This window comes from Tuber melanosporum, assembly GCF_000151645.1.
Source record: "Tuber melanosporum whole genome shotgun sequence assembly, scaffold_46, strain Mel28".
Lineage (NCBI taxonomy): Eukaryota > Fungi > Ascomycota > Pezizomycetes > Pezizales > Tuberaceae > Tuber > Tuber melanosporum.
The window spans coordinates 361,264-387,209 of NW_003299091.1; the positions used below are offsets into that span (position 1 = coordinate 361,264).

Consider the following 25,946-nt stretch of genomic DNA (forward strand, 5'->3'; position numbering starts at 1 on the left):
TGTAGGAAGGCTGAACGCGGGCTCATGCTCCACGCACGAGGTCAGACTGCGTCAGAAAAGGGATATTTATGCGTGAGCAAGCTGCACTAACTTCTATATTGTACGGTACTATACGAGGATTCTTGGCATGCGCGACTGGGACACTGAAACCACATTAAAGCCATGTATAGACAGGGATGGCGTGCCATGGATTTGGGAAGGAAAAGAGAAGGAAGCCCCATCTACTCTCCTTACACGGCGCCCCCGAGGCTAGGTGATGATTCACACCAATTCCCAAAATTACAAACGCAATGTATATCCCCGTTTATAACTTCGCACGAACGGGTGAAAAGGGGAGAAAGGAGACTGGGTTACATGGAAATAGGGGTAGCGTGCCCAAACATTGTAACCAAGAAGAGGAAAGATGAGGCTAACTAGATGTTACAATGGAAAGAGTGTGTGAATTGGTTGGTGGATGAATTGCGGCGGTGTGTTCTTCTGCTCCGGTTGAGCCATCTGGGGCTCAAACCCTCGCCGGGTGTTTGGGGCGCGGGCGGGCGGTGCCATGGGGGTGTAGAAAGGCTTCCATAGATCTTAGTTAGGTGTCACATTTTAGTAACCGGCAGATATGCTAGGAGTGGGTGGGGGGGTCGTGCAGGTTAGTGTGATAAAGCAGGTGGGCGGCCCAGATAGGGCCAATCGGCAAGCTTGCAGATATTAGGATGCGGTAGAAGATTGGCGTTTTAACTGGGGTGGGGCCAGCTCACCCCACCGCAAACCGGGCTCTAATACGGTAACTTTGGGGCTTTGGGATCGCGAGGGGGAGAATGACGAAAGTATTGGGAGTGAGTAAGGAATGAGGTGCGTAGAGATAATCCTGTGGGGGTCCGGCGCAATTAGCGGGGGGAGCGGGCTCGATCACCCCTGTTCTTGGCTCAGGACTATATCTAGTATTTTATATGGAGCTAAGGTACCTTTTGTGCGACGCTTTGTGCTCACCGCATGGGCCTGTAGGTGTTGAGCGTGACCGAATGAGGGGGTTTTACGGCCTAAACGGACTGCCAGGTATGAGTAGAGTCGGTGATAGGGGTATTGTCACCCCCGAAAACCATAATTAAGAATGGGGAGCAATGGTGTGGTGAGACCTACATTTCCTATTCCTCCTTGTCTTGCCTGCCCAGTAGGGCGAACAATCTTATTCAAATTGGAACTATTGTACGAGTGATACTCTATGACAACTTCTGTCGGTGAAAGATATATTAGATATAGTAAATAAGTTGATAGGGTGCTGAGCCTGATAGGGTAGCGAGGACCACCGATTCTCTCCCTAGAGGAGATAAATTGTGGTACTAAACGAAAAACACACGCATTCACATTCTCACTACCCTCGCGTGCTAGTCACCCTATCCGCAAGTCTGCGCATCATGCAGTTGTGGTGTCATGAGATATCACTTGCACAATAACTCCAAATCGGCAGCACTTGGAGCAGACAGAACATGAGAACTCGAGAAACGCAGGGCTCACCACCCATCGGGAAATATTGACATTTGAGAAGCATGTTCCCTTCTGCTCCTCCTAAACGGGCACAGAATCATGAAAGAAAGAAAAAAGCGAAAGAGAAAAAAAATAACAGGGAATTTTCCGGGAGAATACTAACATTCTTGGAACCATCAAATATATTTTGGGCCCGTAATGATTGGGATAGAGGCACAGGCGATATCGGGAAAATGGGGGGAACTCTTGGAATTATTCATGGTACCTGGTAGTTTTCCAATGCCTAACCACTGGGTGTATAGAGACTATTGTCAAGGGGGGAGGAGTCCGGAATTGGCGTTGGAGAACGGGTGATCAGACCTGGTAGCCCTACCGATCGGCAAACGAGCTTCCATGTGATCCTAACCAGCTCCAAAGGTGGTATATTCTTGCGGGCCGCCCTCATGGCAATTATCCCCGTATACTTGGTGATTGGAGTATTGTTCGCTAGTTCTAGCGTAGATTCTATCTCAGCGTAGGGAAGGTGCAAGGTTGACTACAACTGGTGGTACAAGTATTCTGCAAATTGATCTGTGTTACATTTGACCCGTCCACGGCCCGCCCAACACCACGGCAAAAACCAAAACAGAAGGAAGACATGTTGGACGCTGCAGTTGTCTCTCCTGTAAATATAATCAGGCACAGTGCATACGAGTACTGCTTTTGTTTTATCTCGGCTGAAGGCAGAGGTCGGGTGTTCCCCACTCCGTGGGCGAGAAGGACGGTTCCGATATCTTGCAGCAGTTAGCCCTCCTCCTCCACCCTGGTTCGTACTATGCCCGGGCACAGTACCAAAATGTCTCCTGTAATTTACTTTCTGCAATGTACAGTACCGGCAGGATGAAACGGGCTATTCCGGATTTTGATTAACCGTTTTGGGCGCATGATCTGCAATGACGGGTAAGGCATGTCTTTAAAATTTCGGCAACGAACTAGCTACCAAAATGCAGGAAGGAGGGTTGTATTTACAAATTTACATAGTTTCACAAGTTTACTTCTATTTGAAAATCCAATATTCTCATCGTATTCATACAATTGGGCCAAGTGATGGAGACGAAGGAATTGCTCGTTCGTGATGGAGGTGATGATGGACACGGACAGGGACATGGAGTGGAGCACGGAGGTGTGATGATGGTTGGAGAAGTCGAGGGATGCTTATCGTTCTAGGAGTGGAGATGGAACTCTATATATATACACACACAATTGCGGACATACCAATCTGCGGTACACATACACTTAGAGCTATGTACATTCAGATACAACATAACAAGAACCCTCACACTTCCACATACATCCGTGTCCTTGAGTACCCCTAATACCACAACTCTCCACCACTGGGATTACCATACCATCACCAGAGCCCTCTCAGCTATCTCTAATTTCCAGACTAGAAAATCTATTAATATCTAGTTGCGAGTCGCAAGATCCACAATTGGAAGTCACCCTCCAAGTTTTCGAGATACGAGGCAAACGATATTCCCCTTGTCTGTGTGAAACGAAGGGGAAAGCACAATTTCGGGGGAATGGAGTATATCATAGCAATACCTCATAGTCTACTTGCGAAAGGCTGAATTCTCTGTCTTGAAGATCGTACCACCCCAAGCCCCTGAAAAATGTCCGTAAAGGTCGTATTAACATATTTAGAGGTACCACAGTGATGTTGGTGACGGGGGGGGCCGTTGTCACACCCAAACCTTTTCCTCCTCACCCATGCGCGGTTGATTTTGTTAATGAACAGTAAGCTCTCAAAGAAAGCTATTGCAGTATCAGTTAGATAGCTAGTACAGTACTCCTCCACTGACTCGATTCGAGGGAAAAGCAGATGGGAGCCTAAATGTTAGGGAGGAAGGAAAATTTTAATCTTACTAAATATTTCACCCATGTCTTATGATTCGTGCCACCCAAAATCTCAAACGGGGTATTACCATTAAATTTTTAAAATGATTATACGCCTCGGCCATGTTAAAACATTAATTTTTTTTAAAAAAACCTCCAGATTTTTGATAATACTAAAGAGGACAATTTAGAGGTTGTTGGAACATACAATGGCTGGGCCTGTCGCTTCGGTGTCCTAATCCCTATTCTTCAGTGTTCGGAAAACTTACATCGGCCGTCGACATGTGTAGTGCAAACACAGTATGTTTAGAGGTGAAACGGTTGGGATCGGACCTTGGTTATCTATGCTGGATTCATTTTAGTAGTGTTTAAGGTTTAGGGGGTGTGAAGGACCTCATTTGTCTCCTGATGTCTTGAGTGTTTATCTCTTTCGTACCTGCATGAGTTTTTCGCCGACTTTCACTCTATAATGGATCATGCAGTCTGCCTGTCTCTTCCGTTCATTATTCTCATACCCATATGTGTTTCTTTGATCATTACGATTATCTCCGCTCGCTCTTTTTGTTAGTCTCTTTGTTTCTCCTGAATAGAAGTGAATATACCTGTGTTCCTACGTTTACCCTATATATTTCACCGAGGTTTTTTTTTCGCGTGACTGAACGTCTTAATGGTGAGATATGATCAATTGAAAAGTTGCAGCCTATCGTAGGTTTCGGATGGCACGAATTATACAATATCCCACAACATTGCCATCCTCCCAACCGGCAACGATCGTCGGGTGTCAATAGGAAGTAACATAAAGCTATGAATGAGATACTGTCTCGGTATGCCCGTGAATCAACCCATTGTGTTCACACTAGGCTCACACAATGTTTCTTCACCGCTGAATCAATGAGTCCCCTATTCTAGAATTTGTTAGGGCATTGTTAAAGGACAGACGGGGTAGGAGTCGTTCTGGCAATACTGGAGTTCGCTGAATCGCAGTTCGCTCCTTCAATCACGGCTCTTGTATAACTTGATAGACTCTGACTATACTCCCCAACCCCCATTGACCCAACAACGGATACTACTTTGGGGGTGAGCGACTTCATCTTGACCGTATGAGCACTGTGCTCGAGTGCCGCCTCCTAAAATGAACATGTGGGGTGAGTATCGCATTCCCGTAGACTATACCGCCTCAACCTGGCCGAGTACTACACCACCACTCACCCAGCTCTAGCTACATAAAGCAGAAAAGAGCCATCAGGTTGTTCATAACTACCTTTCGAGGCACGCCGAGTCACTAGCAGGGTAAGGTTAGCGATGGACACTATTAGGTGGTCTTCGGGCACCGCGATCATGACCGATCACTCTATCTGTGTCTATCCGTATCTGTTGTAATACGACTTCCAAATATGCATCGGTCATGTCATCGACTACGACAGGATGTTTTTTGATATAAGTTCACCGCTAGTTGAGCTCATTACACTGTTGACCAGAGTAGAGTTTCCTCGGGAACTCTATCATAGTACTTGTTTGGTTGCCTCGCTCACTTTTCCTTTCTCTTTACCGCTACGTTGTGCTGTATCGTTGTCATTGATTTCCTTTTTCTCTTGCGCGAAGTACATCTCATAGGTGGTTGTGGCGCGCTCTCCTGTAAGATAAATAGGGCCCAATAGCCCACAGTATCTCTCTATCTTGGTAATCATGTGATATCATCTATTAATATAAATACTCTCTAAGTTACCCCGCACACCCGATAACCTGTTCCCAACAAGACCCTCTGCTGTTAATTCTTTGACACCCTTCACTTCGAAATTCACTTCATCAAGATGTCCTCAATTCCCTTATCCACCACCCCACGGCATGTGTCAGAAACGATATCGGAACTCAAAGCGAACGGAACAGAATAGCGGCAATGACTCCGGCTCGGTCACAGATTTCAGCGATACTTTGAGCGGATGGTGGGGTATGAATCATGTATGGGATTCATCATACTAAATAAAATACGAACAATAAACCTCATCACAACTCCAACAGAGAAAAGCCGACCACAAACCGACAAAACTCGAGCATAGTCGGCTCTCCTCGATGATTGCTAAGCAGTGGCCATGCTCGAGCATGCTTGTGTTCATCGCCAGGTCGGGTGAAGTGGGTGGGTGTTTTCGGTCGCGGTCATGATATTTCCCGGCGCGTGGCTGGATAGAAGGCGCGAGTGAGGCTTGTAGCAATGCGGTCCGTGGTAGATGTGCGGTGGGGCTAGACGGGGGTTGGTATCTGTGGCGAGAATGGGGGGTGGGGGAAGTGCCGGTTGTGCCTGCGTGGTCTAAAGAGGTAATTTAGCCCACGTTTCTAGTTTTTCTGCTGGCCTTTTGTTAAGAAGGCTCACATCGCGCTTTTTGTACTGTGGGGCATACCCCGGGGGGCTTAAGTAAAGGTTTCTCCAAGGAATTGCTTCGTGCGAGAAAGTACCCTTATTGTCGCTTGTATCCTCCCTATTAAGGTTACGACACCACCAGACCCAAACTTACATAGTAAGTTAGTGGTATTCAAGGTCCAAAAAGAAGAAAAATCAATCCCCTTCGCTTGATGCCAAATTTCACAGAGTTTTTTTGCGTGCGCTCTGAGTTGTTATCAACAAAGTCATCCTAGATACAACCAAAAGCACGACACCAAGACCAATGAAGAATAGGCTGCTTCGATTGTAACATGTATGAAGAACCTTTGTATTTGAGACGTGGTATAACTTAGTGCCCAGAATAAAGCAAAAATCGGTACCTCTCGGCATTGTCCTGATGGAAATGAGATCGCTGGAGCAGATTTGCTTCTGATCACACAAATAGGCTAAGTTCGTGTTCAACACCCTACTCGTAAATTGGTTTGAATGTCGCAGTGGTTTAGTGGATAATCTGGTATCATAGATTCCTTCTTTCTTCGAAATAGGTTCCGGTTTAGCGAAGCACTAACTTGTCCAGGCTGGAGACTTTCAGTTTGAGCAACGAAATAAAACGAAGGGATGTGTAGCTTTTTTAACTGACTTGGAAATGCTCTTTCCATACTGGTAAGGGATTGTGGATTGACTCCAATATATGTTGAACTTTCTTGCCTCATATTTACCCAATCTTGATGGTCTCCGCTACTACTTGTAGTTTCGCACTAGTTGCACATTACCAATACACTTTACAGTAGTAGAAAAGAGCTAGCCCGCGCTCGCTGCATCGAATGGGGAAGCAGGGGTTTTCAAAGTTCAAGAGTTGATTTTTCGGTAACGAGTAAACCGGGAAATATTAAGTTACATTGTGATATTTGGCCACTCGTGTCCCAACGTTTTTGGTAAAATAATATTCGAATACACCAAGGAAGTGTAAGTGAAGGAAAAAATGAAATGGAACTTACAGTAATCGCACAAACCCCGTTTCACCAACAAAAGGTCAAAGCTAAGAGATTTCTGACACAAAATGTGGACAATGATTCCCAATTCGGGTGATAGTACTTTAGGGGCTTCTTCTTTTCAATCTTTTTCAATTTTCTTGTGGCTTTATGTATTGTTTCTGAGTTTCGATGGAGTCCTGATAGAGAGAGTTTTGGAGCAGTTACCGAAGTCTGAACCTCCATGTCGACTATCGTAGAAAAAAATGTATTCAATGGTAAAGTAAAGTATCATAATGGTAAATTAACGGTTTCTAGGTGCGCCAAGCTTACATCAAACCGCAAGTAAGCTTTCCCTCTGGTCTTACTTTGAAAACTCCCGCTCGATACTCGGCTACCCGATAGGTTACCAAATTACCCAATCATCAGTTACTCAATAATTATAATAGCACCTCCTCTTCCTCTTCTTCTCTCCACCAACCTCCAATTCATATTCCGCCACGCTCAATTCCCTGTAATAACCCTACTGGCAACATACTCCACGGTGACACTCCGATCTGGGTTAACAAGGAGCCTACCCGCGCCCACGAACATGTTATTGTTCAACCCTGCCAATTCCGGTGCCGCAACCTGTTTGATACAAGATCCATTAGCTCGACACCAGCACCCCTAGTATCAAGATAGCCACGCACCGGAATCTCAAAAGTATGGTGAGAAACAATAGCTCCAAAATCAGTATCCTTCGCATCGGGGGCATGGCTTAAGACCTTGTTAAACTCTTCATTGGGGGTAGCGATACCGGTGTAGGAGAATTGGAAGATCTAAATCTTAGTTAGGGCGAGTAGGGTTAGGGTTAATCGGCGGAGCAGGCTTACGGTTCCCGTGGTGGTTCTGTGTGATGTTGGTTGGTTAGGTGCTTGTTTGCTCCGTAGATAAGGATTTTCCTCCAAGGGGGGATGCGTACCTTGCGACACCATGAACGTTGAGTCTTAATCTACCTTCTCCGGGGTCGACGTGGATGATATCACTCGCGGCTATGATAGTGGCATTCACTGGGACTGTGGCTCCCTGGGCGCTGACGATCGTACCGTTGGGGCAGACCTATGATAGTAGATTTGTCAATCTCCACTCAAATAGTGACACGATCGGCTAAGGCATACAGTGTAGCTAACTCCATACCCTTGAATAACCGGGCCGACAGGAATCGGATTCTCAATATCAATCTGGATGTGTTAATATTGCGCTCTAACCGGTACAACCCTATCACAGAAACGAAAATATAGAAAGATATCATACCTGCAAAGTAAAGGCTGGCTCCAACTCCACTGGCCCCCCCGCCAGGACACCGGTAACCGCGGTTATAGCAAGGAGAAAATAAGAAAGCATTTTGTCCATGTTGGCGAACGTCGCGTAGTATGAGTGAAAGATGTACAGTTTTACCTCCGAGAGAGGAAGATTGGCGGCACTCTATATACCCCGTCCCGTTGGGGGGCCAGATGACCAGCAGGGCTCTCCATCCGAATCCGAGAATACAGGTAAAGCACTTGCAAACACCAATGGTGCTCTAGTATAGCATCAGCAAATCCCAGTGCTACTTAGGTTTAATAAACACCGAGGCTTCCGGTCACTTTCTTGAGGGGTAAGCAGAGGCAAGTACAGCCGCATCTGCAAAGCTCCCGTACACTTCCTAATACCCCAGGTCCGGGGAAACGCTTTTCCAACCTTCCTATTCCCATTAGTCGGCAGGGCTAGTTGTGGTTGAGTTTCACGGTACACCTATAGACATATCTGAGAACAGTCAGCTAAAAGGCATTTCTTGTTCTCTTGTTAATGGCACAGTTCTTGAGGTATAAGGGAGCGTACGAGAGCTTTTTCGAATGCGGTTTTACTTTCAAGTATTGTGCAAGAACAAGAAACCCGGGCTCCTAGGTTGCGTATGGGTTAGACTGTGCCTAAATGGGGTATGGGTAGACCACGCGTGAGCCAGCTGCACAAACAAATTCTCGTATCGAGCCAAGGTGCCTATTGCGCAGCAATATGTACCGTACTCGTATTAGTAATCGACTCATCTAATGAAGCCGCGGCGAGCGTTAGCAAATCGGGGGGATATATCCTTAAAACGGACTTCTGAAGGGTGAGTAGGGTTGGGGATACCGGTAACGTCACACCCGAAAACCGTATTCGAGAATGCAGTGCCGGCTTATTCCAGGGGTGGGGAGACCCGGGTTTTCTAGGCATCACTGTTTTGCCCAACCAAGTGCGACAATGATACGCCACGACTCCCCTACCGTGGAGGAAAGATATGTAGTAGACAGGTCAATACGGTAGGGGGCCCGGTACAGCAGGGTAGAGAGCACCGCCGCCTGTATTCCGTAGAGACTTGGTATCATACAGACTGAATGACAAACGATAACCCATTCGCACAGTTTCATCCCCTCGTGTGCGGCGCCCTAACTCACCAACTGCCCAAGAACCGGTACCATACTCTTCATTTCATGCACAGGTGGCGTCATGAGATATCACTTACACAATAGTTCCAAAATCGCCGGACTTTGTGCAGACAAAACACGAGGGACGGCCGGAAAACGGAGGTCTCACCGCCCTATGTCGTCTTCAACGATACGACTAACTTATTACTCGTATCCGTTTTCGCCAAGACATCGGGTTGTTAGAGTTGAATGGTGCTGAGCATCTGTAGCCAGCCATCTACAGTACAAGGCAATCACCCACGGGACTGTGAGCACACCCTGAATGAATAAAATGACTGGGGAAAACTCTCGGTAGAACTACCCAGCGTTTTTCTCTTCTCTATTTCCATGGACTCTGTCCCCTTAACGGAGTGAGTATTGGATGGGAAACATGGATTAAGTACTCACTCGTCTTTGCCAAGGACACCTCCGGCACCCGATATTTTGCTGGACTCCTCACCAAATACCCGGCCCACGGAGGTATTCTTGGCAAAAAAAAGAGCGAGTACAGCACAATGACCGTAGGAGCAAGTAAATCCAGGCTAACATGGTGACTGGTCGGTATTATTGGCTCGAGGTGAATATCTGAGAGTGGGGTGGGTCCATGTTTACATACGGTAGACGACAACCGATAGCACCCCGACTGTTGATCCCTATCGCCAGTCGCCTCCAGCGCACAAGCGGACCGTCCAACAACCCCGCACAGAAGAAAAATGTGCTAAGTTAGGACTCGAGTACTCGAGTAATTGACTCTCCTTCAAGTGGCAAGGCGCTTTGCATATTACGGTATTTTCGCTTCGTCCCTAGCCGAGGGCTGAGTCTGCGGTGTTTACCCCTAGCGCAGCTGAGGAAGGAATTCCAACGTCCTGCTGTAGCGGGTACAATTCCCTCCGAGTTCTTACTGTGCTCGAGCATAGTGCAAGAATATCGGTACCATACCCCACCTGTCAATTCCATAGCTTCGGAAAAGGAGGCCAATCAAGCAGGGATCACTAATGGTCCGAAGTAGGATCAGAGTAAAGATTTGCGTGAGGGGACTGTTCCCGGGGGTGGCAGGGATACTAGGGAAAAGGAAATATGATCGGCGAGAGGCGACAGGAAATACCTCTGGTGTTATTGTCCGAGACAGTTACCGATATCGTACTGTATGGTACCACCAAGGGCTGAGAGAGTTCGTATTATTTAAAAAAGGTTATTCTTATCCTTATGAGACCCCATTTTAGTTAATATTCCTAAGCACTGTTAACACTTTCAGTTGTCCATCCATTAGCAACAGATGAACATGTTCTGCGTCCTCCTCTACATCACTGCTACAAATAATACCCTAAAAATCGGAATAATTTGGAATGGCGCTGGGACGTCCAGAATTTCCCCCACCGGATTAGTGAAAGATTATCTTTTAGCCCCTAGCTGAGACAAATAAAAAGAAAAAAAATACAACAAACCTTACTAGGAGAGGAAACTCCAACGTCCCAGTGATATTCCCAATTATTTCGGCATTTACAAGCAGCAATATACTCTCCCTCCATGCCCCAGTTCAACTCCGAACCCACACAATACCCTTCACCATTCCTCTTTCCTTTTCCTTTCTCCACACCCCTTTCCTCCCCTTACCATCCTTACATTAAGCCTTTCAGCCTTTTAGTACTTTTATTGTTTTGCAGTGAGTAACCACTACGCCCAATTTAGCAGGCAAACGTTCTGTAGGGACAAGGGGTTATATTTCCAAAAAATCACATACGAATCTGAATTCTCCCTTTTCCGGTTCAGTGGGTGAAATTCTGAGAATTAGGAGGAGCCAAGATCCCGTACTATTCAAGAGTTTAGCGGTATTCACGCTTTCGGGATGCGACCCTACCGTAAAAGCCCTTATTACGGATAACCCCCGGATGCCGAGACAAAAGCTTCTGGTGGAGCCCGCGTCCCCACGACCCCGTATAGTATCAGCCCAGTTCCAACAGATGCGGTGAATCTCATTAGAGAGTATTTGCAATTCTCTTCACCTGTCAAGCTAAACTCTTGGCGGGTTGCAGGGCTAATTTCCGCCGGTAACCCGATAGTAGAACGACAGAGTCCTCTCTACTCTTGCATGTTCACACCTAAATATCCCGGATCGCACAAAACTAGATACCTCGCTAAGCAGTACAAAATCTCTAACATTCTTACTCGTAGACCCCTATAGACTCCACACACCGGGTTAGAAAAGACCGTTTTCGGATTAGCATAATATTGTGGGAAAAGGGCAGAGTGAAAAATAATGTAGCAAGACTTCACTCCACCCTTCTCCTATGGGCTCCAACCCCCAAATTCCTGCCATTATTGATATCCGGATCTACTTATATCATACCCCCTTAGTGCGACACCCAGACAGATCAAGCCCACAAGGTTTCACCGGCTCCACAAACCTGGGCGTCCACTACTAAGCTACCTAATGCAAGAGAGAAATTTTGCTTCGTATGCATCTTATGAGAAGTGAAAGGAGGAGGCAAAGGGAAGGGGGTTCAGTGAAGAGAAAGGGAAATTATTATAGACAAGGGGGTTAAATTTGTACTGTACATTAGGGCAGCGTATATTCACATTAGTGGTCAGGAAGAGGAGCACAAAGATCATGTCTATGTGCCGATTATCTTAGATAGACAAATAAGGGTGTTAATACAGGATATGAATATTTTTTAGAACAAAGCTTCTCATTTTTGGTTTTCTCACACCTTTGCTCTGTAGGCCCGATTGTCCCAGATAAAATCCATGAAATTTTGCCAGCTAGGAGAGAGGTGCGACATTCAACACTCGAGTACTATACAAAGGTTTGACCATTTTTCCAACCACCAGCACTCGGCCTCTCCTGGTTAGCCCACACCATGAACCCCTAACCCGATGGTCACTGCAACAATCACCACATTTACCTCCAAGCAATGCATTTCGGAATCCTAAAGTCACAGACTTTTCTCAACTCATTAACACAGGGATGTGAGACACCTTAAGTTATTCACAAACCACACTAATGGAGGACCAAAAGCTAGATCGCACAGCAGCTACTCTAGTATATCCACTGAATGCAGGAGAGTATTACAGAAAATCACCCCTGCTGCAACCCTCTCCACCTATCAGTCCAGAAACCGCAGGCGATAGGTAATCCTTGCAGCGGGATCTACATTGCCTTCCCCAGATTTTCACTACCCTAGAGGCACATGCCAAATTCTGCCACCCGAAGAATGTTTGTCAGGCTAATTTATGAGACAAGCAGATTCCCGTATCCTGGCTGCGCGGCTTCTCCATAAAAAATCAGCTGAGGTTTCATGGCTTTTGTGAGGAAAAGTCGCCAGGCCACACTTGGGTTAGAAAGCGTGGAATTTGCATGCATCATCAGTCCATGGGATACCTTCTGTTTCCGGACTTTTCCTTTTTTTAAAAAAGAACCTTTTCCTCATTCTCCCCTCTGGAGATGAGTAATGAAGAGACATGTGCTGTACTATACTCACTCCATCTAGTGAGAATAGAGACCGGTTCTCACCGCTGCACCACTAAGCGGCAGTTTTTCCCCACTCAGCAGTGGATAGTGGCATTCGTAAAGTTCTGATACCTTCGTTGGCACCACACCTGACTTGGCTATAGAAATTATATTATTTAATTTAGGTAGTCACACATCCAAGTCCACAAAAAATAAAATGATGCACAGTAGATCGTGTTGTCAACCCTTAACTGAAATAGCAGCTTGCGCATGCCTTAGCAGACCGTCCACAAGTCTAATTCACCCAGAACGAACCCGATCAATTCACCACGCAATGGGCTAAATATCCGGACGATGAGAAGTCATAATTACCATGATACATTTTGTCATAGTACAAAATGATTCATCCAGTAGCCACGCTAGGTACTATTAGTGGATGAGAGCTTTGGGAACAAGGCGGATACACGGATTGCCGGGCAGGAGGAGAGTCTGAGTGATCTGAGAAAGGTTCCGACCACACACCATGCTCAACTGTTTCTGCAAATATTGGGGTAGTCTAGTATGATACCGGCACAGCATGATGCGGCATAAAATGGGCTACCCGAGTACAGTACCAGAATCAGCGAAATGGCAGGGGACTTGGGGGTATGTTTGCCTAACCACCTACTTCCGAAATTTCTATTGATAAGTTACTAGACAGTCACAACCAGCTGCCAGAATTGTGTGGCAACAGACGGTTCACCTTATTTTTCGACTGTCCTAAATTCTTACTATGATAGACGTTTAAAATGTAACGTTTCTCCTAAGGTGAGGTTGCAATAGCCGTAAGATGATACTTGTATTATTGTACAGTACTGTACAGTACTAGTCCACTGCCGTCTTGTGCTCAACAAAATGAGCAGGGATCAATAGTTTCTTTTTTGGCAAACCCTAACTCGAATGCTCCCTGCCAAGCTTGAGGCTGAAGCTTGTAAATAACACGAAAACCTGTGCGAGAGGGGGGTTCAATCAAGATTCCCACTCGTTTACACTACGCAATAACCTCAAGAATGGCCATCAATTATGCCCACCAGTCCTAACCGCGAATCGCATGCTTTCTGCTCGGCCTGTTTCCCGGTCATCCCGTTGGCGTGCGACTATTATAGTCTTCGTGCTCCAGTGTTGCTTGCGCTATCTTCCCTCACTTAAGCACTGCACTTCCGCTTGAGACTTGCGCCAGCGTGCTTGTTGTTGTTATTCTCCAGATTTTTTTCGCACTACCATCCTTCGACATCTCTCCCTGTCGATCATTGTACCAAGTACAGCCGGGGGCGGCGCTATATTGACTACCCAGATTGGGACCTGCATGCCCAGAGGACATATTAATTCTTCCTCGGAGGCGCAAAGAGAGGGGATGTCCGGGGCCGACAGACCGCGCTCTGAGAACGACCAGGACCAGGGCCTTCGCACCATTGTCCATCACGACTTTAGCCAGATATGCCAGTCACAATATTGGCGTCAACAGTCTCACAGGTTCGCGCAATCATAATCACCTGTGTCGTTACCTTTTTCGTACTGTACACACTCTCCGACATTTACCATTCAACCCCCAAACCAGGCTCGTCAAGTATAGAATCCCATCCCCGCACCAACAACCTTGCGGCCGACAGACCGGTGGAACAAGCTGGACCGAAGCCGGAAGATGAACCAGAAGACGCGAGTGAGAAAATCCCAATCGAGGAAGAGGTCATTCCTCACGGAGTTTCTGTCTTCATGCCCGACAATTTTTCCAAGCACCTTGTTCTCCCGCGCATGAGAAGCGAAGACGTTACATGGCTCACCTACCTCCCGGAGGACCTCAACATCATAACCAAAACATACTTGATCGATCCCGATGAAGGCGATACACTGCCGAGCACACTTACAGTCCCAATTAATAAAGTTAACCCCCACCCCCCCACCTTCTCGCCGCCGGGGGCTAACAAAGTCACAAGGGCCACGAAGCGCAGGCGTACCTGACCTACATAATAGAGCATTACGATAACCTCCCGGACATTGCAATCTTCACACACGCGCACTCGACAGCCTGGCACAACAACGACCTACAAGTATCCTCAACCCCCGTGATGCTTCTGGAGCTGAACTACCAACGCGTCGCGGAGCACGGATACATGAACCTCCGTTGCCACTGGAAACCCGGCTGTCCGGGCTGGATAAGACTAAACACGACGGAATACGACGATTTCAAGAAGGAGGAGTTCGTCATGCACGAGTCCTTCATGGAGCTCTTCCCGGAGGAGGTGATGCGCGACGGCATCCCAGACATACTCGGCACCCCCTGCTGCGCTCAATTCGCCGTGTCCCGCTCGCGGATAATGCAGCACGCCAAGGAACGATACGTATCCTGGAGGAAATGGATCACCGATACCCCTCTCAGCGACGAGGTCTCCGGGAGAGTGATGGAGTATGTCTGGCACTTCATTTTCGCTTCCCCGTCTCTGACCAGGAACGCGGATAGAGCGGTGTATTGCCCGGCGGAGCACGTGTGCTACTGCGATGGGTACGGGTACTGCTTCGGCGACGATGCCAAATACAAGCGCTGGGTTGAGAAGCGGGATAGGGCGCGCGAGATGGCTGAGCGGTTGGAAGCGGCGGAAGAGGGTGTCGGCAGGGAGGAGGGTGAGGACGAAGCGTGGCGGCAGGAGGGCATAAAGCAATGGAAGCGAGAGCTCAAGAAAATGGAATGGGAGTGCGAGGTAGAGATGCAGTACGCCCGCAGACGTGGGAGCGATGCGAAGCTGAGGAGGGGGGAGGTCGGTGAGTTGGAGTTTTCTGGGTGAAATGCGAGTGCCGACTACACGGTTTACTTGTAAGCGTTCCAATATCTCACTAGCAGATTCTAGAGGAGGGGCATATTTTAGATGAAGTATGTAACATTTTTCGCATAAGTTTTATATCATCATGTCATGGAAAACTAGTAATGATTTACAAGTACCAAGAGCAAACAAGAATAACTGCTTCACTCAAATCGCTTCCATTCAAACCACCAAGAAACACCCTACCGGTCCGGCTGAGAAGACGTCAATACTCGCCCGGAATTATGCAGAAGAGGCAGGAGTCTGCTCAGCTCCTCCAGCGTGGTTGCTTAAGCATAGAGGAGGGCAGTGAGGGCAGCGACAGCAGAAGCAAGATTGAGGAAAAGCCCCAGCCCTATTCCTACATCCCACCGCAAAGCGACCCGGATCAAATATTCACAAAGGAAGGGAAAGCAGCCTACTCGCGATAAGCCCATATATTCCACCGAAGGTTTCTGTTCTATAATTTAACCCCACACGTCCCTACCGAAGTCAAAAACCCAATTCTCCATGACGACTACCACGATTGTATCCCGACAGTCCTTTCACACTACCACCGAATCTGGATATAGCTCACCCGAGTTTGGCGAGTGAGCGGAGTGCCTTGAAGGTCAACTTATATATAAATCGTACAGCATGGTGTATTTTTCAAGTCCTGCAAGAGGGAGAGAAAAATCTCTAGCTCTCACACTTCAACCCTAGCGTTACCGGTATTATCAAGTATTATTTTTTCTTCCTTCTCCAATTACGCATGAGTGTTTACTCGGAATGCACGGCAGGATACTGAAGCACTTCCCCCCACCCTTCGCGGCACACAGTTACAGTACGCCGCTGCACGTTTTCGAATAGCAAAAGCTCTTGGGCAAGTTCTAGCAGACGCTTGCGGTTTGCTGTGGTAGAACTGTCAAGATATTAGTGGGGCCGTGCACTCCTGTAACAATTACTCCTTCGCGACTTAAAACTGGGAATGGTGTGGGTTATGGGGAGGGGGGTGCTGACATGATGGAGGGGTGGTTTGGTGGTGAATAGTTACTACCCTCACGGAGCAATTAAGCAATTCTGGCATTTTCCGGTGGAAAGTCTGGATCTGTGGCTAGGATATCGCTCCGTGGTAAAACAGGTGGAACTAAGTCTTCCTTCTTTTTTTTTCTTTTAACATTTCTCTTCTATTACCTCGACCATCATTGACACCACCCCCTGCGCATGGCCGCTTCGCACTAGAAACATTGATTGAGAAAGCTGGGTCCTCGATCCCCCTCCCCAGTTCCCACAGAACATTTTCCTGCGTTACATGCTGGATAGCCCAATAATGGCTCATTTATGACGCAATCAAGATTGAACTCCTTGCCTCCCGCGATATTGGACGGGGGTCGATCATTTCTTGACAGCTCAGATGCTAGGCCTAGTAGGTATTCCCAGTGATTCTATCTTGTGAAGAAGCACATATCCCGCCGATAGGTACGATATATTCGGATTCGAGAGAGAAGAATTGTGCTTCTCCGCGGATGGGTTGTAAAGTGGTAGCATTGGTGTTTCTTCCTTTTTTCCAGTTCTTTATCGAGAGACTCTCCGTAATCCTAAATTAGGGGGTGGAGTTTCCAGGTTGGTGGCCCTGGCGTCTTGTGAGCTGTTTGATTTGGTGCTTGTCTGGAGGTGGAAATTTCTACCTCTCATTTCCCAGATATATCGGCTCAATATACTCGGTATCATACGGCTGAAGCGGTCTTCACCACTCACCGTGTCTGAGGAGTATCACAAGCAGTATGCACGATTATGACAATCCTGTTTGGGGTACAGTTCCATGCCCGACTTTCAAGAGTACTATCGCAGGTTGTTGCCGTGCTCTGTCTTACCTATGTTACTACGAGTCTACGATTGCATCCCTTATCTTCAATGACAACTACCACAATCCATACCACAGAAGTGATTAATGAGCGAGCAGAGAAGCTTGATCTTTGATTAACGTGGGCTCCGGTAAGTTTATATCCCCAATCCAGGAGGAAGAAAAGGAAACACCGACAAGAAACAAACATAAAAGGCCAAGACCGGCAGTCTAGTATGAGAGGCGAGGAGAACCAAAAGAGATGAGAAAGGAATGAAGGGAGAACAGGTTGTGCATACCATAGTTGCATAGGGCACAAAGTTAACGTTGAGAGAATAACGAAAGAGATGAGGAATCAAAGTAACCGGTGGCGCAAGCAACAAGTAGGGAAAGAACGATATCATACTAAGCTCTATAAGGCGGATAAGCACTAAGCTCAACAGGAATACCGAATGATACCATATGATACATGTTCACGTTTTCTTTTCTTTTCCCTTATGCAGGCGGGACGGCCCGGACCCCGACCGAGGAATTTTATGCGGCACAGTACTTTAGCGGATGCCTCACCCTACCGTAATCCGCGCTGCGAGAAATCCGGATCAGAAGCCTAAGTGCATATGAACAGGACAGGTCGTACTTGTACAAGATCAGGCTTCCATGACACTTAACGGTATAATACCACATATATGTAACCAAAGTAACTAACTACCTTAAGCAGGACCCAAAGCGGAACGAATACAGCAGGTTTAAGTAAGTGCTCCCCAAAAAGGGGTGTAGAAAAGTGCGCGAAAATGCACAAAGTGGGCAAAACATGAATGAATAAATAAATAAAAACTCCAGACGCTACAGTAACTTACATCCATTTGATCGAAAATCCACAACTACTCCTCAACCACTCTCAAAACCCCAGCCTCCACCGCCTCAAGTGGGTATTCGCTGCCCTGATTCCTGTCGCCTAACACCCCGTCAATGTCCCACTAAACCCCTGCGAGCACTGCACTCCACGAGCATGCCCGGGTTCCAGGAGATTTACATGCGCCGCATGGAGGACCTACCTCCTCTATCCGTTTACCAAATTCATCTTCTCGCAAGCGCTACTATACCCCGACCAGGCCAGCAGGCAGCCGGAGCCAGCTGTCGAGATTCTCTCTCAGCGCTGAGATTGACTGCTCCCCCGACAAGGGGAGGTCTCGTATAATTGAGTATGATCGTGTTGCGATTTGCTGTGCCTGCTTGTATTGGGGGGTTCTCGGCGGGCGGAGAGGGGAGTAATTTAAGGGAGTCGAGAAGGGTGATTAGGGTGATAATGAGGGGGATGCAAACATGGGTAGCTAATCTCTGTCCCCTTAAGTGTTAATAAAAACGCATCGCGATATTTTTGAAAACACCATATTTCTATATACCCAAGACAAACCAATCCCGGGGATAAAATTCATATCAGATATAAGGTACCCCTCCATTGGTTAGGAAGGAGAATGGAGCAGGAGACTTTCACATCGTGGAACACGGAAAATTGTAAAGTTGCGAAATATTTCACCCATGGACCCACAATACTTCACAACATTACCATTTTCCCCACTCCCCCAACCCGTGAGCCTTGCGCCACTCGTCATTTCGCCCAGAATGAGTCAAGGGGCAGCTGCTATCCGGGAATGATATTACCTCTTTCTTTGGAGTAAGCCCGCTCTAGGTACCAAGAAATATTCAGTCTCCAAAAACATCTCGATATATTTTGGTGATTGCGGAATAGAACGTAACCAACGAAAGGGGGGAGAGGGGGAAAATAAAAATACCTCAAGCTTAAAAAATTATCCCTTATGTCTGCATTCATGCGCTCTAGTGTAGCATACCATCCGCCACCGCGTTCCCCATCCGGCGTTTTCACTAGCTTTGTATGAGCCATTGTCAACCATTTGCAAGTCGTACCGCACTTCAGGTATGCTAGCATGCCCCCAAGGCGCACTTGAATACAATACGCATCCCGAATTGGGAGAAGATAGAAGAAGCAAGCTTGCTACAAAGACGATGAATGATTCAACAACCTCTACGCCTTGCTCGGCGGCCGCAGGAAAGGGACGATAATCCTATCATATCGCCCAGACATCGATAACTACCCGCGCCGGTAAAAAAAAAAAAAAATATGTATGATATTTATATTTCAGTACCTGCCAAGTATCATACAAGTACCCAGCAGAGAGAGTTGGAGAGCGGTTATTCAGATTAACCTTCGAAATAATCCCTGTCGCGTGAAGAAAAAACAAAAAGAAAAAAAGACGTCTCTAGGACCAATGGTACAGTACAGCCTACTTACTGACGTATACTCATGCCGTTACCTCGGTTGGCTACCTTATCTATCACACTACCTTCCGCACATTATCCTAAGGCACTAAATATCACCGACACACTCGAGTAGTGCAAACGTATTTTCACGAACCTTTCTTACTAGCATCTATTTGCCCCAAAACCTCCCCGACGAACCAGGGGCATTTCAGGAGAAGAAAAGAAAAAGAAAAGAAAGAAGAAGAAAAACCTGGCGGCTCAAGATGTCCATGCGATCTAAATTACTACTCGTAGTACTTGTACAGTACGGTACTAGTACAGTACAGGTCACACGACCCGATCACTTGCATTCCACTCGCACACACTCTCTCGACTCACCACAATGGAAAAGTAAAGAAAGGAAAAGGGTATGATAAGAATAGACAGTAAAAAACAAAAAGGAATAGAAAAGAAGAAGAAAAGAAAAGAAAAAAAAAACCTATGATAACCATAAATCGGAAGTTCTGAATGACGTACATTTTCCATTTCGCATAACCAAAATTAAGAACAAAAAACAAAAAACAAAAAGTTTACCCTCCAGGGCGTTAATTCATCTTCTTTGCACGATCTATGATATCCCATCCCATCCAGACAGACACACTGCGCCGGACCGTTCACGCCTCTCCCGGGATTACGCGCGCTGCAAGGGTCAAGATACATTCATGTACGAGTACTGTACTGATAGCCAGCATGCGGTGCATAGCCGCTTTGACCTGGGTTTCAGCGTCACCCACAGCACAGCACGATTACCCGCCCTGGGGTGCAGGGGACAGGGATTCGCGAAATATATATGGCGAAAAAGAAAAGAAAAGAACCTGCGCGTATCCGAGCGTCCATACAAAACATGACCCTCCCCCCCTTGTTTTCTTGGGCACTTAGCAGATAGTTTGGGGGAATGTGGTCAGTAAAGTTTAGGTATGAAGGCTGCTTTTCTTTTTTTCTGTCTCTCCCGGCGCAAAACGATGGGAAGGGAAGAGAATGAATGGAAGGTTTATCGCGATGTAAGAAGGCTTAAGCTAGAGCGGGGAGGTTATCATAGCCGCCTGCTTGTGCCGAATATGAAAATCAACAGAAAGATCGAGAGGATGTCAGCCGAAATAAGTTTCCCACGACAAAGTTTATGGACAGCGGCTTGTTTTCAACAACAAGGCTTATGGCAGCAATTTGGACACTGTTGACTTAAATTGGATGGCTGGACAATAATGCAAAGATCGTATTGAATATCCTAACTGGAGAAATATTCTCATGAAGAAAATAGGTAATGGAAAGAAAGGAAAGAGTGATTTGATCCAAATATAGGTGATGGAGGAAAGAGAGAAAGAAATTTAGATAATAAACAGAAACAACTAACAAAGGGAAAACACACTGCCTTTTATCCCTCTCTGAATCATCCTAGTCCATTTCCACATACTTTTGGTATATGGTATGTTCTTCATTATGCTCAGTCCTACTGCCGCCCATTTTGCTTTTTCAGCCAAGGATGAGAAGATTTAACTAATGGTATATTCTGACCGAGTATAAGATTTAGAATATAACTAAGGATGTTTAGTACTTTCACATAATAGGAGTAAGGCCTTCAAATAGAGTTGTCACAGGTGTTATCACAAGTACTGTTTGATGTATTTGGTGTGTAGGACTGACCTGTAGTCAAACATAGAGGCATCAGAGTAGTTTATATACCGTAAAAACTCAAATAAACGAACCTTGTACTATGAGGTTGGTTTAAAGTGAGTCAATGAAACCAGTATGGAAAGATGTCTCCGATGTAAATTTAGCAATCTCAACTTATGTAATTTGTGTTGACTCAACACTAAAAGTTAACGACACGCGATAAAGTAAACAAAAGAATAATGACTGTAGTTAGCTTTGTAGTGTAGCTATCTGTGAAGAAAAGCCTTCAATGCTTTTGCTATTTATTGTAATATTCACAATTTCTATAAACTTTAATTTTAACTCTATTATATTACTCTTACACAGCCTATTAGTACTCAAACAAATGCTCTATGATAGCTTGAAATGCCTCTAAAGAATGGTAAAAAAAATATGTGGACAGATAATGGTTCACCAATACTTCCACCCCTCCCAGCAGATAGATTTTATGCTGGAGTTAAGAAGAAGAAAGGGCCAAAAAGAAAACCACTTATTGAGATTCTCCGAAAAGGTATCAAGGGTTCTAGTGAAATACATCAGTCCTACACAATTAGCTATAAGCTTCGTGTATTGTCTTGGTGGTATGGAACTGGAATACCTTGCGGCTCAAGCAGGACACGAGAGCCTACCTGGACAGAAGTGGCAAAAGCTGGAATGGGCACTATATGAAGAGTTTCATCAGTAGTGAGCACTTGGAAGGCCAGTACAGTGGGGCTGGTTTCAACAGATTAGCAAAGAATTATTCCAAACAGTGTATCCAGAGAGTGGAAGGAACCAATTTAAGTTTTCACATGGCTGGTTTCAGAGTTTTCTACGAGCACATCAGATTAGTTTATGCGTTTTAACTAATAAGTCTAGCAAGCTTCCAACAAATTTTACTGAAGCTATACTAGTATGGATGAGGTTCAACAGAAGGAATTTCATGATCCGAGGAGAGAATAAGTTTGGCTTAGGGAACTTACCTGCTGAGATGGGAAGATATAGATTACAGAACATCTGCAATATGAATCAAACTCCATTGCCCTTTGAGTATTTTGAAGGGCAAACCTATAATCCTATTACAGGAAAAACAATTTGGATTCAGTCAAGTAGTACATCCAGATGTAATAAACAGCAAGGGGTGATACAACTTACTGTATTCATGGATGGAGTTACTAGAGTTTAAAGTATTAGTCTTCTTTCATGGAAAAGGAATGGGTCCGACAATTATTGAGGAGAAAAAAAATACGATACCTGCATGATTGTAAAATTCAAACCTACTGCTTATGCTAACTCAGCCAACATGGTTGACTGGCTTGACGAGCAAGTTGTACCTATTCTTGACAGTCAGTATATATTGCTTACCATGGACCTCTTTGCAGTACACAAAATAGAAGAGGTTTTGGACATACTAAGAGCCAACAATATTACTACTAGTATAATGCCAGGAGGTTGCACTGGATTGGTACAACCTATTGATGTATCAATCAGTTGTCTGTTTAAGGATATTTTAAAAGTAGGCAGAAGAGACTTACCTATTATTATCACAAAAATTATAAAGAATCAGAATAGGCTTTCTAACACTTGTTAGCCTATTCAGGTTCTTCACAATTTTTATTGTATTTGCAAGAAACTAATTTTCAAATAGGAAGAGTTAGATGACAGACTAGATTGTATAGATAAAGAAGAGGAGGAGATCTTAGTTGGAGGAGGGAAACTTACCGGAAGTATGGTGGGGTTCCAGCGTATAGCAGCAACTTGGGCTATGGGAAAGGCTTGGGCGAGATTCTAATACAAGAAGGAAGAGGTAGTTTACCATTCCTTTTGTATTGTTGGCTTAGCATTTCCAATTGATGGAAGTGCTGATGCTGACCTCTGGATCAAAGGGATAGAGACCAATTTCCTTGTTCAAGGATTAGGAGAATGTCAACAAGAGGAGGGAGAAACCTTGGTAGATGGGAATGAGAGATTTGAGAAGATTGGTATTATGAATACCAAGATCTGATACCTAGGAATCACCTTAAATAGGGTAGCCTCACCTGGAATCAGAATCCCTGGTCTCTAACGCCACCCTCTGGCCCCTTTACAGGACCCGCACATCATTATACATATCAATTTCAGTTCTGTCCTGTGACTATAATACCACAGCATTAAAGGTGTCAGAATAATACCATATTTGTCACCACCATCTGTCCAAATAGATCCTATTCGTACGGTAAATTGGAGGGGATGTTCAGCTAGGTCTGGAAAGTAGAATAGAGTAAATCTATAAACCACTCAGAAAGTTAACAGGCTTCAAAGACATAATAACTATGGTATGAGCTGTAGGTAATGGGATAGTTTTGTACGAAGAGATGGTATGGAATGGTAAAGGATTTTAATAAGAGACCAATATATTTGGATCTACCCTGCAATAACCAGAAGAGTCTAGAACCCCGAGGAACACTACCATTGAAGCTAATGTACTTCACAGAGTATTGCAACTAGGTTTCAAAATGCATTGTTATTGTGAGAATAACTTCCAATACTACAACAGTGATTGAAACCTGGTTACCCAGAGCAACCAAAAGTTGCCGACCAAGAGAATATTTGCCAACCCAGTAGAATAGCTTCCAGCGTATTAGTAGAAAGTTTTCTAGAAGATATCTATTGATTGAGTAAGGCATTATGAATGTTTGAAGTCAGGTGACCTAAAGAGGTTGCAATTATGACTACCTTTGCAGATGTAACCTGCAGATGAAACTGATCATTTCATCAATAACGGAGACAATTGGGGCCAACTCAGTTTGACTTGAGAACTAGTCCCCAAGTTTAAAAGAGTCTAAGGCTCGGATAACTACTAGTGGGAACAGTATAGTTCCTAGTTAGTTAAATCGTAATTACCGAAGAGGGTGTGGTAATTTTCAGGGTCTCTAGGCATTCGCACTGGTTAACAATACGCGACATTGCGAGTTATAATTAGAGAGGTACATAGTTGTATAATAAATAGATGTAGTACACGAACACTTAGATGCAGAATATAAATATTGAAGTGCCTCCCAAGCTTTAGACATCATCAAGCAATGGAGAAGAGACCTTAACAATATAATATTGTTTTTACAATTCTATTTTACTTTACCAAATTTACTTCACTCTTAGTAGTCATAAACGAAATGAGTGAATTCAAGTCTTCCTAGACAATCTCTGTCTACTGAAATGAATCTTGGTTAGCCTGGACAATTCTGAAGTCTCTCAGATTATCTCTACCTAACAGTTAGTAGGATTTTAAAAGATTTACTGGTAAATGATCATGAATATATTGATGAGGAGATAGTGGACAATGCATGTATTTCTTTTGATTAGTGCCAATAAATCTGAAAGTAGTATTGCGTGATATGTGGATCCCCGCCTTGACCTGACTGACCTTAATTTTAACCTCTTAGCACACGGTTCATTTCCTTGAGGTTTTACAGTAGGTTAAGAGAGTTAAGGTTGTTGAGTATTTGCTGTAAGAGAAATATAGATTTCCACCCAACAGTTTAGACATATAGTTAGATCATATCACCAGATAATTGCACAGTATAAAGATTATATGTGAATGTTCAAATCAGAAAAGTTTTCTTGTAAAGAAAATAAGAATTAAAAAAGAATAAATAAACAATCAACCAAAAGCTTCGGGTGGAGGAAAGTGAAACAAATAGAATAATTACTAAAAATAACTATAATATATACTATATTCTCTATTATGTTTAACTTAACTAACTTCTATTTACTATTCTTTTTAATAATAGAAAGATTTAATTATGAATGTGATCTAACCATTGGTATGAGTCTGGCTGAAAATATATGTAACTACAGTATTTCTAAGGAAGGTAGTATTATTGATGAAAGGAGATACTGTAAGTAATATTATAAATAGTAGTTAATATGTAGTATTTTGTTAGGCAGAAACAACCTGATAGACTTTAAAGTTGTCTAGGTCAATCAAGATTCAGTTGTGTAGATGAAGATTGTCTAAGAAGGCATGAACTTTACTCGTTTTGTTTATAACTACTAAGAGCAAAGTAAAGTAAGTAAATTAGAATAGAATCATGAAGACAATATTATATTGTTAAGATCTCTTCTCCCTTGATTGATGATGTTTAAGGGCTTAGGAGGCACTTTGATGTTTATATTTTACGTCTGAGTATTTGCAGTCTGCATCTATCTATTATACAACCAAGTACCTCTCTGATTGTAACTTGCAACTTCTGGTATTCTTCTAAGGTACGAATACCTTGAAAACCTGAAAATCACAATACTCTCTTTTATAGCTAACTAGAAACTATGCTGTTCTCAATAGTAATGATCCGATCATCAGAGGCTTTAAACTTATAGCCTAGTTCTCAAGTCGAGCTGAGTTGACCCCAATTGCCTCAGTCATTGATGAAATGATTAGTCTCATCTGCGGGTTGTATCTGTGAAGGTAGTTATAGTTGCAACATTTCTAGATTGCCTGACTTCAAACCTTCATAACTCCTTACCCAACTGACAGATATCTTTTGGAATACTTCCTACTAATTCGCAGAAAGCTATTCCACTGGATTGACAGATAATCCTATGGTTGGCAACTCTTGGTTACTCTGGGTAACTCTGAGAAGTCGTGTATGCTACCTTCTTATATCGCCAACTTTGAAGCTCAACATCTCCTGACCTAACACATAGAATTCCTATCCAATAACTTCCCTCCAAATAAAGGAGAAGTACTTTTA

General features: G+C 44.8%; 1 protein-coding gene across 1 annotated transcript; it reads left to right on the forward strand.

Annotated features, from left to right (window-relative positions):
• Positions 1-14,088: 14,088 nt before the first annotated feature.
• GSTUM_00008394001 (uncharacterized protein) lies at positions 14,089-15,431 on the forward strand (the record flags this gene model as incomplete). The annotated part of the gene is made up of 2 exons (XM_002840017.1): positions 14,089-14,532; positions 14,586-15,431. The coding sequence occupies 2 exons, from the start codon at positions 14,089-14,091 to the stop codon at positions 15,429-15,431; spliced, it is 1,290 nt and encodes a 429-aa protein (XP_002840063.1).
• Between the last annotated feature and the right edge of the window lie 10,515 nt (positions 15,432-25,946).